This window comes from Haemaphysalis longicornis, unplaced genomic scaffold (genome assembly GCF_048455015.1).
Source record: "Haemaphysalis longicornis isolate Haplotype H1 unplaced genomic scaffold, Haemaphysalis longicornis Haplotype H1 scaffold_8, whole genome shotgun sequence".
Lineage (NCBI taxonomy): Eukaryota > Metazoa > Arthropoda > Arachnida > Ixodida > Ixodidae > Haemaphysalis > Haemaphysalis longicornis.
In genome coordinates this window covers 25,733,939-25,747,796 of record NW_027526445.1, presented here as the reverse complement: position 1 = coordinate 25,747,796, position 13,858 = coordinate 25,733,939, and the positions used below count along the sequence as shown (strand labels likewise).

Genomic DNA, 13,858 nt, shown 5'->3' with positions numbered 1-13,858 from the left:
TCGTCCGCGGCGCCGAACAATGGGAGCGGAGGGGTCACTGCCGCGATGAAAATCGCGGCGGCCCGGTAGGGGCGCCACCAGCAAGAGGGATGCTACGGCGGCTGCAGCAGCTACGGCGGCCGGCCTAACGATACGTTGAGTGTGGCGCTCGCATGTTTCGTTAAGGTGCGTTGTGGTTGAAATTTCAACCCCTTTTTTAGAACCTACGACTAATAATGTGCTCTTCGTGGTCTAGTGCAGTGGTGACTTTAAGCGGGGGAACGGCGGAACGACGGCGGGACAAGCGCGACCGCGTGTGTTTTGTGCCCAACTGTAACAGCGGCCATCGGTCGTGATAACAAGCGCGATCCCTGTTTCGAGTTCCGGCTGACGCCGAAAAACGCGAAGCACGGTCACGAGTTATCAACAGAGCCGACAGAGACCTCGACGACGCACGTGTGTTTTGCGATCTGCACTTGGAGTCGCAGTTTATTGATCGGACAGATAAGACGTGGTAGGGGTGTTGAGATTCATCAAGAGATAACCGCAACTAACATAATAGCGCTCAGCATCGTTCCCGGTTTCCCGGGCGACATTATAATTTACCTAAAAAGGCGAAAAGGTGTCGAATATTTGTGAACAGCATGCTTCCCCACGCGAGCGTAACTGGAAAAACAAAATCAAGCAACACCATTCTCGCATACACTTGCGTGTTTTTTAGAGCTTGCGGCAATGTACAAGATTGACCCGTATGTTTACTTATGTCAACACACCATGCTGCTGATTGCTTCTGCATCTCATTCAATTTTGTTTACACTAGTATATTTCCTCATGGTGCATGCAAACAGTGAATGCTTTGCAGCTTTTTTGCGCAGCGGTTTATGCCGCTACTGTTATTTTGTAACTTGGGTCTCGTGTATGCACAAAAAAAAAAAAAAACGTGTGTCTCGAGTCTCGTGTATAACTTGTGTCTCGTGTATGTATCCCCTCAGAAAAAAATTGAGCCCAGGGTCCTGGGCATCCCGCGGACCATCGACAAAATGCAAGCCGTCTACTTGTAAAGTTCATTATTACTACTACTACTTCATCTCAGGTGCATGCAAGGGCGCTAGCTTCGCCTAACATCGAATAATTATTTTGCAGTCTCTGAGCCGACTAGCTTTAATGTATTCTCTCGACACGACAATCTGGCCATTTACAATTTCCCTAGTAGAAAAAAGAGCATAATATTAAGAAGGAAATTCCTTTCTTTGATTTTCGTTTGTCCTTAGTTGTGTGTTTGCGTGTAACGTACTTGTAAAGTTTATATGGTTTTTCTTTCTCTCGAAGCACACAGTCCACGGGCTAGCGTCAGAATTTCAGCTGCTTCCCAACTGCGTGCGCCGTTTGAAGCAGCCGAAATGCGCCCGCCGCGGCTTGCCGCCGCGGACTACGCGTCGCGGCGCGCCTCAGCGGCGAGTGCTCCGCGCGTCACGAGATGGCACTGCATGTAAGAGGGATGCTGTTCGGAGCGGGTTGGGAGAGGAGGGTGTCATCGCTGAGGCGACCCGTTTTGCGCCCGCGCACGGCACACTTCCCAATTCTAGTACACTATAGTTCCGGCGTTCCGTGTCTCCTCCATGGCCGCTCACAATCAGCTGTTTACGCGGGGAGTCGTGTGGCCGCTCTCGTTTGCCGAGCACCGCTATTCTTCGCAGCGCCCGGCGGGAGCAAAGAGAAACAGGCCGCAATGTCGAGCGTGCCGTCGAGCGAGAGCGAGCGGCGCAAGCAGATCAGCGTGCGGGGCATCGCTCAGGTGGAGAGCGTCACCAACTTCAAGAAGGCCTTCAACCGGCACGTCCACTACACCCTGGGTAAGGACCGCAATGTGGCCACGCCGAGGGACTACTACTTTGCCCTGGCGCACACCGTTAGGGACCAGCTGGTCGGCCGGTGGATCCGCACCCAGCAATACTACCACGAGGAGGACCCCAAGGTAAACACCGCCGCGCACTTGGCGTGTTTACTCTTTCTCTCTCTTTTTATTGTGCGTGCTGTCAGGCGTGAACTCGCATTTGCATTACTTTCCCACGCAGACAGTTCCAGAAGACCAGCTTTGCTCTGCGCAGTGTAGTTGCCAATCAATACGCACTGACTGTTGCCGCACAAGTGTCAGCCAATGCGCGGGCCGGTCGGAGAGGTATGCCGCCGGTGCGGGTTTTGCACAGTATTCGGGTCGAGCACTGTACCTGTTCTTGCCGGCCGTCCATCTGGGGTCGATGTACATGTACGCCTTGCGTTGAGCAAAACCGGACCGGCCGCGCGCACTCCGCGCCGCAATGCGCAACGCAAATCCAGCTGCAGCGCGCTGGGGATAGTAAAAGTCATAACGTGCCGTCTGCAATTTACGTGCAGACGACGAAATCGTCCTCTCCTGAACTACAATGCGTTTGCGGTCATCAGTTCAAAAATAGACCCCAGTGTCACCGCGTAAGCGGACCCAGTCTAGGCCGAAAGTGGGTGTGTAGGATGTTAGACACACTTCGGCGCGGTGATATTTTCGTCAACGGAAAATCCGCCCGATTTGCAGCGCTACCCAATGGCGTCTTGAAGCCCATGCCGTGCGGTCGATGCGGCGCTCTACGTGCGCCGTACGACAAGACAGCGCGCGTGCAGCCGGTGCGTGAAGGAGCGGGGAACGCCCCCGCCCCTCGCGACTGTTCGTATTAGCGCGCGATCGGGTTGACATGCGCCGATAAGCGAACTGATAAGTTCCGTCGCGTACCGCAGCGCGTGCCCTACTTTCACTTTCTTGCGCGATATGCCCACCACGCTAGCTGTCAGGCGGGCACGTTAGAATGCGTTGCTTTTTCTTTTCTTTCTGTGGCAGCTGCGATATTTTGAACACTGGCGTTTCGTGTGTTGAGGCAACAAGCTTCGCTCCGCGCTCTGTCGGTAGCCCGCTAGCCGGCTTTACGTTTGACCTCTGTCTGACCTACCCGATCGGCGCGTTGCTACGTTTCCCGAATGCCTACCCATTCTCTCCGTAACGGCACGTCAATTGCGCGGCCGCTGTAATTTTGAGCGGTCGGACGCGCTTCCATCGCTTAGTATCGAATAAAACAGGCATACCTCGCTTTAAAAAATTGAGAAACGCGCCACGCATGAGCGATTGAATCGCTCCATTTTGTTTGACGGCCTCAGTGCATTTATTTCCTCAGTCTCGAGAGCAGGAAATTGTTCTCGTATTTATGGGTATTTAAAATTACCGCCCCTAAATTTGTCGCTCAAAATTGGTGTCAGTTGGATTAACCTTCCTGCAAAGCTTCCGAGTCCTGCGGTGAAGTCGGCATTATGGGTGATTTTGCTATGTCGAAACCTTTTGCAGTGCTCTACAGGGCAGCATCATTTACTCTTGTCTCTACATCCTTTAGCCTGACGCACTTGTCAAATGCTGACTTCTTTTCCGGTCTGTGAATATACAGCGGAGTTGTACACTTGTCAAACGCTCCGTTTTTGTAACTGCATACCCTACTGCACAGTCACCGTAGAAACTCTTATTAATTGGATGGCGGAATGCTTGGAGCTTGTTTGCTTAGGGTTGCACTGGTTGGTTGGCCCTTATCAGCTTACGGACATTAAACACTGGGAATTGGACGCCACAAAACCTGCACGTGCATGCACGAGAACTACTTTTGTTTTCGCTGCTCTCCCTCGCAATTGTGGCGTTTTATTTCTGTCAACGGTAATACATCATCTGTTGAGGCGAGATTGTAGTGATCAAGTACATTAAATCATTTGCCCGAGGTGTTCTAAGCGATTTTGCTGCCCTGGGGCACAGATACAATCCCTGGCCTTAACCTGTCTTTATTTTCACCCGAGGTTTTCTAAGCGATTTTGCTGCCCTGTGGCACAGATACAACCCCTGGCCTTAACCTGTCTTTATTTTCCACATATTTATAGTGCAGTACCCTGAACACATGTCCTCTGTTTTTTTTTTTTTTTCATTTAGTGAAGGTAACTTAAGTTGTAGTTGACAGTAGCTCTGAATGCAAACCTATATAAGTGGTTATACGCCATGTATTGACAGGATTGAATGGAAATCTTAGAAGCCGTGCTCATTCACTGTTGCCGATAATGTAAATAGATTGCTGAAGGCCTGGAGAAGCTACTTATTTGTGAATTGTATGCTCAGCTTCTAAGCTTATTGTATTACCACTTATTCCTTTAAATACTAGGTTGAAAACTGGAGGTGGAGAGTTGGGTTAAAGAGGCCATGCAGACTAAGAGCCAGTTTGGTTCATTCAAAAGACTGCCTCGTTAGAATAACTGTGGCACCACTTTTTAATGCAAACTCACTCAAATAGGCTATATGATTCGGAAGCGAAAAAATTGCCGTGCGACCCACTAGCTCATTTCCTGCACTACAACCTATGACGTATTACGGACAGCTGTGCAATTGACTGAGGCCGTCAAAAGCAAATGCAAGTTGGGCAGGGCTTAGAAGCTTGCCCAACAAGCTATTTGCGCTTAAATTCTTGCATATTATTTTTATAGCTGTAAGAATGGTGTGGTAAACAATGGAAGTTACGGACGCACAGGTAAACACAGAAGCACCAGTGTGCACTGTGCCTGTTTCAGCTGCACAGCCATCCAGTGCGTTGGGCTTACACTGGCCAACTGGCATAAGCGACATTGTCTTCTGTGACTGTGTTTGTCGAGTATACCCAATGTTTTACGAAACGAGTACTATCAACTGTAATAAACATTGTCGAGACACAAATCTGGTCAAAAACAAAACACGGGTAGACAGCGGTCCCGAGCAGTATGGTGGCACCATCTAGGAGCGTCTGACAGCAAACAATGTGCTCCGCTGTTTGCTGCGGCCCTAGTCCTCATACATACGTTCGCTTCAGTACTTGCCCTGGACACGTCATGGCAGGGGTCACGAAACACGATTCATCTGGAGAACCAAATTATGGCTTAAATTTTTGAATTTCTGAGTGAACAAAGCACTGTTTGGTGCCGGACAAGCACTGGGGACACCATAAAACACCAAGTCTTTTGAATATAACAACCTTGTATTTTGTCTGCATGGCCCGTTCAACAGTGGGGATGCTGATAGCAGCCACATACGTATGCAGCAGCCATTCGACTTCTTTAATATGGCATATGGCAGCGAACACAGGTAGCCTTCGTCAGACTGAAATCCCGCAATTCTCTAGTAGTGCTGCAGAGCACAAGTTTGAAAAGTGTGTACTAGGTTTCTAGGCTGCACCACAATGCACCGCACACTGTAGACAGTTTCAATTTTTCTTTTTATATATGTATTTGCAGAAGTCAGCTTCATTACCGGCTATGGGAAAGAAAGCAGTTGCTAATCACTTGGCAAAAGTTTTTTATGCAAAGATTAGCACTGGGGGGCAGCTGTTCTGTCATCACTCTTTTGCTGACAGGGACAACCACTTGCTTGCATACCTCTTTGGAACAAAATCGGCATAGAAAAAAAAAGGAAAAACGAAAGCGCAAGACCAGAGCGCTCCTCTCCCTATCACACGCCCCTTTTGCTTTTATCAGTCCTGAGGTGGCTGCTGTCATCGCGCCAGCTTCCCGCCCCGCAGGACACATTCTCTCCTTGGCCAGATCTTTTATCTCTTCGACGCTGTGTTTACTTGTTTGTTGTCTCTGGTGCCCTGCCGGAGTGTTGGGGTGTGCGAGGCTTTGGGCTTTATATATTTCTGGCAGCCAGCCCGCCGACACGGCTTTCCGCCCTCAGACTGTGGTGTGCTTCAATTCAATTCGCAGCTCCGTAGTCGGCTGTCAAGCACCTTTTTGAGAGACTGTCGCCCTGGGGGGAAAAAAGAGGGGTCCCTGGCCGCTGGATACCGCGGCGGCAGCGTGTCTATTTGGGACAGGCTCGGGCGAGCGTGCGGGGTTGAGGGTCGGCCGTGAGCGGGGAGCTTGGAAAAAGAAGCAAGCTGAGGGAGTGTGAATGAAAGGGGGGGCGGGTTCGCTGGGTGGGGAGACTGCCAAGGCCGCTGCAAGGATCTGGCCAGGGCGGCGAAAAGACTTTCTTTTGTTAGAGTGGCGGGCGTCTTTCACTCGTTGTGGGGCAAAGTAGCTAACGGTGAATATTTCCTTTGTAGGCGTTTTTTTTTTTGCTATCGACTTATTTGCTCGATGCAGAGGGAGACCTCTGTCGTTAGCGGTGTCATATAAGCAAAGGAATGAAAGATGACGTGTCCGTAAAACTGTTTCACTCAATAAAAATTGATTGTGCAGTTACAATTTTTTAATGTGCAATGACTAGACACATAGAGACGCGTTAAAAGGAGCATTGACAGGTTTGTCAGTGGATTAAAATATTCTCCATTTGCAATGATTTCTTTAACTGCCTGTTTTTAACACACTAATGCTTTTGACAGCGTGTATTTTTCTACAATTGGGTTCAAATAATGAGAAATGTTTGGCATAGTTACAGCCATACTTGTGACAGGCCTGAAAGGTTTTTTTTTCCTTTTTTTTGTGTGTGTGTGAAATAAAGTTTATTGCTGGGCGCCATCTACAACAGCGTGGTAATTTTGGAAGAGTGCATTGCAAGTGACAGGGGAAATAGGGCATAGGCAGAACGATCTTCTGTACTGTCGTTCAGCACAGTGCACATTTCTTTCTGGGTGCACCGTTGGCTTACTGTCTCAAGTAAGTTTTAGAGGCACCGTACTAAGGTACTAAGGGATGTTATGCAGCTTCACCCTTGTTTTCAGAAGGGGCCATTGAGGCGCAATACAAGTTTGCTTCATTAGAAAGACTGCCTTGTCTCGGTAACAATGACACCAATTTTATCGCACAATTCAAACAACTAATGGGGATATCACAGAAAACATGTGAAGGAGTGGGGACACCCCGGCCACTTTGCACCGATTTCTTTTGACGTCACAGAATCTTGTTTGTGTGATGGGCGGATGCCGCACTAACCCATCGCTAAGACACATGACTGGACGGTTGCACTGGGGCCTGTAGTTCCACTTGGCTGCATCACTTGAATGCTAACATGCAGTTAAACAGTAAAAATTGTTTTTACTCATTGTCCATATGATGTCACCCCTGCCTATGACATCACTGTAGTGCGAAATTTGAAAGTTCTTCAATACTTTTTTCTTTTTTTGTTAAAAAAAAAGTCTCCCATGCCTGGAATGGAGCTGAGTGAGGTACTGAAGCCTAGTTCTTTCAAACTAAATGAAGTGTTGTATTTTGTCTTCATAGCCCGTTTGAGGTTTGAGTACCCTCCTGTCTGAGGACCTGTCTCTGTGTGCAGGAAAAGATGTTGCACAACACGCTGTTTGAGTGTAAATTGTAGCGCAGGCTGTCGAGTTTTTCGGTTATAGAAAACTTTGTTCCCGGCTATTGCCTTTTCTTTTTCTTGCACATTCCTTATAGCTTGGTTCCACTGCAACTTGTTTGGTTCGAAATATGCTCGGAAAGTGCATTTTTGCGGGTACGGTCCTTTCACCTCGCGGTCCCCTGCAAAACACATTAGGTTCAGTGTTCTTATATGAATATATGTGCACATGTGGCACTTGATTTATGGTGAGTCATTACCGTGCGCGGTTTCATGCTTTCCTGCGTTTCCACTTGGTTTGCAAGCTGCAGGCACATTTCATTAGTCGCGTTTGGGAGGTTGAGCAATTAGTGACGCTTGATTGCTTTGTTTCCTGGTTACGGACGCTCCGAGAATGCAGCCAAGTCTGCCTTGTTTTGTTCTAGACGGGGGGGATGGGTAATGGGCCATTTGGATGCCAAAGAAACAGCTGTAAAGACAACTCCAGCAGGCTATTGTTACTTACTTCAGTATTCTTGGCCTTTCCATGACAGCTAGAAACAAGCTCTGGCCATTTGTGGCTTAGCAAGAAGAGTGGGCAGACTTCCAGGGGAAATGACAGGGGATGGGTTGCGAGTTCGTTGACTTGGGCTTTTAAATGCTTTACACTTCCTGGTGTAAAGAGAAACCTCGGAAAACTCCCCCGGTGTTTTCCCCAAAAATATTCAACTTGTCCTTGTTATTTTTAAAGCATAGAGGATAAAGAACTGAATGAAGTTGTTTACGGGTGGATATTTTATTTTGTTTGCTTTTTTATTTTCACTACTGCTTTGACCCCTCCTGGGTTCTTACTGAGCGGAAACACAGTTTACGCAAAGAACACTAGAAATTTCGAGTCAGTCGTGCTGCTTGGAGATGCACGAGTTTGAGTTATTCCATTCAACAGCTGTCTTGATGAGGAAGGAGTGCTTAGGACGTCAACTGCATGCAAATGAGTCACAATAGTTAGGGCACAGGTGGGGAAATTACAGTGAAATGTTGAGGTGTGTGTGAATTTTGAGTGTTTCTGTCGGGAAATTGATACAAATGATACAAACTTACTGACTGCAATGTTTTCAGGTATAAAGATTTTTGTTTCGCTGCCTGTGGAGCTTCTGAACATAGCAATACAAAAAAAAGGCATTTAGCTCAGTGTTCATTGTACTAGTGGTCAGTGAGGAAGTTGGTACAAAGAATTATGAAGTTTTTGGATTTGTTGGATGAACTTGTGTACTACATTTTGGCACTAATTGGAAGACTCTGAGTGGCCTAAACTAATATGTAGTTCTCTGTTACGGCATGATGTAGCCCTGGTCCAGCCTTGTAACTTTAAAAGCCTTCATTGAGGTTTTCATTTGGTGGGTTATCTGTAGCAAGGAAAAGGGTCTGAGCACGGCATGCTGAAGTTCATTTAGCTGCTTGAAAGGCAACCGTTGATGCTCGGGAAATGTAGAAGGTAGAATGAAGAAGGCTGCTGCTCTTATGTGTGTTATGCATTGCACAGTTTGTGAAATAAGAGCACGTCGCAAAACAAAGCCTGCTTGCACGCTAGCTGACCAGATGCCCCCGGGTTTTTTCTCTTCCAGAGGGTGTACTACCTGTCCCTGGAGTACTACATGGGCCGCTCGCTCACCAACACCATGGTGAACCTGGGCATCCAGAATGCCTGCGACGAGGCCCTCTACCAGGTGGGGGCACAAGGCCAAGTTCTCCTTTTGGGCTGCCGGGATATTGCAGTTCGTTCAATTGGGGCTAGACAACATGTGTACATCTTGTACACTCTCTGTTTTAATGCATACTTCCCCTCTGTGGTTACACGTTCTCAAAAGCACAAAGCTCATACTTATACCCAATGCAAAATGGAGGCATTTTCAAGGTGTTTCTCTGGTAGCTGTTCAAGAACTCGCAGGCTTAATTGTAATGCTTTAGTAGTAGCTTGTAGTGTAGTGATACCTCTGTGGTTGTACTGTCGGGGGTGTTCCTGTGGTTGCCTGGACCAGTGTGCATTTGAAGAAGTGGCGTGCCTGCGGTTCCCGCAATGTGTTTCTGTCTGCAAGTTGATAGCTTTGCAGAAGGCCCCTTTAAAGGCACGATTTATTCTGAGTTCCCGAATTTGCCAGACAAATCAGTGTGTGTTCCAGTTCCCAGAAATCATGAAAAGGAAAAAAAAATTCACTGAACGCAAATCACTCAAGCGCCAAAAGTATTTTCAATGCCCCACTTCCTCCCCGATTCACATCAATGTTTGGTGCACCATTAATTCTAAGCTCACATAACTCCTGGTTTCCAGCGGTGATGTCTTCTGTGTCATTCGCTAACTACAGTATTCGACATCTCGACTGACCATGTCATAACTTGTGAGCAACGAGGTGTAAGTCATGCGAATTAAGTAGTTGTCCAAAAAACGAAGATTGGGCAACGTAGAGCTTTTCCAGGATTTGGTTGATGATGGGGCTTCATAAACTTGGAATTTATTAAGTAAATCTGGAATCTGCGCGTAGCAGGTTCTTGCTTCTATCTCGCTCTCACTTTACGTGTCAGATTTTTATCAGTCGCGCAGAGGTGTTGTGCTGCTGAGCCCAATGATGCAGGTTCAGTCCCAGCTGCGGCAGCTGTTTTTCTGACAGACGCGAAACAAAAACACCCATGCGTTAAGATTTCATCGCTCGTTCAGAATTCCCAGGCGGTCGCAATTGTTTCGTGGGCCTCCACTACGGTGCACCTCATATAGCCCAGATGCGGCTTTGGCACATGAAACATTTTTTTTTACCGTATTTACTCGCATAATCCTCGCACTTTTTTTTCGGAAAAGTCAATGCAAAGTTAGGGGTGCGAGAATTATGCGGGAAAAAAAAATCCGGTGCACAGTGTTGCCAATTTGCCTTATGCCAATCCCGCTAAATGTAGCGGTCGTTTTTTGTAAAAGTAAGCTCAGTGTTGCCAACAGCAGCTATTTCTTTTTATTTTACTATTTACAACGTAAACAGTCTCCCGTCGATCAGCGATCATGAAATTGCCGCCTTTGCTTTCTGGAGCGCGCCCTATCTCGTCGTCGTATGTGCGTGCCCTACTCCAGTAACGCACGTTGAAGTCGGTGACGCCGAAGTGCCTGCCTGCGGCACGGTTGCCGTGTTCGATCGCGTACTCTTTCGCTTTCAATTTGAAAGCGGCAGTGTAGCTGGCGTTCCTCCCCATGGCGAAGTGGCACCAAGCACAAAACAATTAGATCAAAAAGTTCTCAAAACGGCAGCGAGCTATCCACCACTGACGCGAGTGACTCCCTGACTGCTGCCGCTCAACGGCGGGACCACGACGGCGACACGATGACACGACAGCGGGCTGCGCGAACACCGTGCGCGAACACCGCGAACCGGCTCAAGGACAGTGTGAGTAGCGTGTTGGGCGCCTGTTAGGGAGTAGCCATGCAGGTTGTTAGGGCGCCTGGATGGCCTTGGATACACAGCGCTCTCCGCCGAACGGAGAGGCGGCGGGGGAGGGCGCGCGTTGGAGAGCGCGTGCACCATGCAGGTTTCGCGAGCAGGCAACTTTCGCCCCTGCAAAGTTGGGGGTGCGAGGATTATGCGAGGAACCAAAAAATTCAAGTTTTGGTGGCTCACATTAGGGGTGCGAGGATTACGCGAGTGCGAGGATTACGCGAGTAAATACGGTATATATTCTCATCAGTTGCAAGTGCGGCTGCTGTGCATTCCAGGAAATCTGTGTTCCGAATGTTGCTCCATTGTTAGCAAATACACTAGGTCTTGTTCAAGTTCAAGTTCAAGTTCTAGTTTATTTCACTTTTTTGGGGGGGATAACATAAGCATGTACAGAAACAAAAGAGGTCCCGAAGTTGAGAACTGTCGGGGGCACCTCATTAAAGAGTTCTTTAAAAGCAAAGATTTGACAGCTTGTATAGCAGCGTGAAAAAATGGTTCGAAAGGTCAATGCTTGCCTTTACATTTGGGCATCCCCAGTTCAACTTGTAGCTCACACCTTGACCTACTGATGAAGGCCAACTTGAGCCTTTCCTGATTTGTCGTGTTAGGTAATTGCAAAAGAGGCTTCACATGTTTTCATATGCTGGCTATGTGAGTAGTGCTATGTGAACCTTATCAAAGAGTGTGATTAGTTGTCTCGTAAGTATACAACGCCATCGGCTTAAGAAAAATCAGAAATAAAAAAAAGGTGGACAAGGGGCAAGGTAAGGAAGCATCAGCTAGAATTATTTCTGGTTGGAGGAAATTCGCTATTGATTGGTTCTGATTACAAGTTTTTTGTTGTTCCATCAAGCATTGCCACACCTGCCTCTCTAGGCATGTGCTGCTCTGTGTAGCAAGTTTGCCTGGAGATACCAAATTTGGCATGTGTCATCAGTGCAGCAGCTTAAACATTGACAGTCGATGCTGCTGAACACTGCAGGCTGCGCTGCCTTCACCTCTTGAAGGGTCCCCTTGTTTTGCAATTCAGGAAGCGGAATGGTTCAGTGGGTGGCCTTGCCTTACGCGGGCACTGTTTGTACACTTGACACCTTCAAGGCTGCCCCCCTGCCCAGTGGGGAGATAAGGGCACTGAAAGCGGAGCTCCTCTTCAGAGGTGCTGATAAGCGGCATCTCGGCTTCTGGGCGCCCTTCTTTTCGTCCATAAACACGCTGCTGTCTTCTTTTTTGCACTCCCCACCACGAGGCGCGCACGTTAAGCGCTGGGCTCTTCACAGGGTCGATAGCATTCACTGGCGGCCGATGAGGAAGCAAGCGGGCCGAGGGGACAATCTCGGTCACGACGTTGTGCATCAATAGCGGCTAGCTGTCAGCGTAACCTGGGGGGGAAGGGGGGAGGGGGGATACAGCGAATGCAGAATCGGCAAAATGGCCTCACTGAGATAAGTTGCACAAGCTTGAGAATGAATGCGCCGTGTCAGTTGAGGGAATCTGGGGACTGTAGGGCCTGTCTGGAAGAAAAGTTGAGACTGCAGTTTTACTACGCACACCTCATAGGAAACTTTTACAGTCCACGGAGAATTTCATGCCCTGAAAGCTGCTAGTCGTGCATGTTTGTAGGAGTAGAGAATAATAGTTGGCTATTTCTTTTTGTCCTTTTTTTTTAATGCTATGTCACCTGAAAGTGTCACGTCATCAGACATGGAGCAAAGCTTGGAATAAATGGGCCACGGGCGGAAGGAGCTGGCAATAACTTGAGGAGTTGGTCATTATTCTCGTGCTGTATTTTTATTTAACTACAGAACTCCTAGCTCTGGAGCATCGCTGTCCATAACCAGCCACTACAATGACTGTGGCGCTATGCTGTGTGTGCACAACATGGCAAGGCTTGATTCACACTTGCACCGGAAAGATTGAAGTTGCCATGGACATGGCAATTAGTGTACATTTTGAAATGCCGCACCCTGTATTACACACGCACGCAGACGCTACAGGCAACACATTCTAGGTTAGCAGCAATGCATGACAAAATGAAAATGTACCACAATACAAACAATAGGCTGACCCGAAATCTACAAGTTTATCATAACTGACTGCAAATCAAACATTTTCAAATAAGAATATGTTTGATTTAGTGTGTAACTTGTAGTGTATGGGCATGAGAATGTTTTGCTGGAGCCAGGCGTGCACCATTCTGGAAAGAGCGTAACTATGACAGCTATATTGTGGGCAGCGGAAGTTGTAACTATAAATTGTGTGGGATGTTGCCGGTACATCATGACTGGCCATTGCACACTTTGGGTTCTTGCCGGCATGCAGACTTTCTATGTAGGGTTTGTCACGAATATGCGACATTTGCCAGTGCAGGGTTGAAGGCACATTGTTTTATAAAGTGAACGTATCTTCAGAGTGTGGAGTGTGTGAGGATTAGCAGCTGTGCCAAACGTGTCATGCCAGGCTGAGCTGGGCTTCCTAGTACGTGAATTGATTGATTGATTGATTGTGGGGGTTTAACGCGCCGACGCAACGCAGGCGATGAGGCGCGCCGTAGTGGAGGGCTCCGGATTAATTTTGACCACCTGGGGATCTTTATCGTGCGCCGAAATCTCGTACACACGGGCGTTTTTGCTTTTCGCCTCCATCGAAAAGCGGCCGCTGCGGCCGGGAATCGAACCCGCGACCTTGTGCTCAGCAGCGCAACGCCTTAGCCACTGAGCCACCGCGGCGGGTCCTAGTACGTGAATTGCAGGTGAAGCAACATCCACTTGTGTGACCACTCTCATGATCTCATGTTTGGACCCAACGGAATTCAGGAAAACCACGGAGCACCCACTGTAACAGTTGCTATGGGGAATCAATCACAATTTCTGCATGTTCTGCACCTGTACAGCAGAAATGTAGTGCTAGGTTGATGTCCAATAGTGATTTTTCTCGCTTGCCAGTGACTTCTTTGCCATCTGTGAAGACAGAAGTTTCTGTAGGGTGGTAGTGTGTGCTTGTAGTGAGAAAAGAACGTAGCCGTGAGGCCACTGCGGGTGCTTTTCTGACGGAGGCGCAAAGCAAAAGACGCGCGTGTGTACGAGATTTCGGCGCCGTTAAAGATCCC

General features: G+C 48.2%; 2 protein-coding genes across 3 annotated transcripts in view; one reads left to right on the top strand and one right to left on the bottom strand.

The window, feature by feature from the left end:
- The window catches only part of LOC144149697 (uncharacterized), a 47,005-nt gene extending 42,068 nt beyond the window's left edge, over window positions 1–4,937 (bottom strand). Inside the window, exon 1 of one of the 2 annotated variants that reach the window (XM_077681349.1) lies at window positions 2,208–4,937. In XM_077681349.1, the coding sequence (XP_077537475.1) occupies window positions 2,208–2,346 (139 nt within the window). In that variant the 5' untranslated portion in view covers window positions 2,347–4,937. The remainder of the gene's footprint in view (window positions 1–2,207) is intronic. The other variant, XM_077681350.1, reaches the window with a different exon arrangement.
- The window catches only part of LOC144149696 (glycogen phosphorylase-like), a 43,097-nt gene continuing 30,803 nt past the window's right edge, over window positions 1,565–13,858 (top strand). Inside the window, exons 1-2 of the mRNA XM_077681348.1 lie at window positions 1,565–1,954; window positions 8,902–9,003. Coding sequence (XP_077537474.1) covers window positions 1,709–1,954; window positions 8,902–9,003 — 348 coding nt within the window. The 5' untranslated portion in view covers window positions 1,565–1,708. The remainder of the gene's footprint in view (window positions 1,955–8,901; window positions 9,004–13,858) is intronic.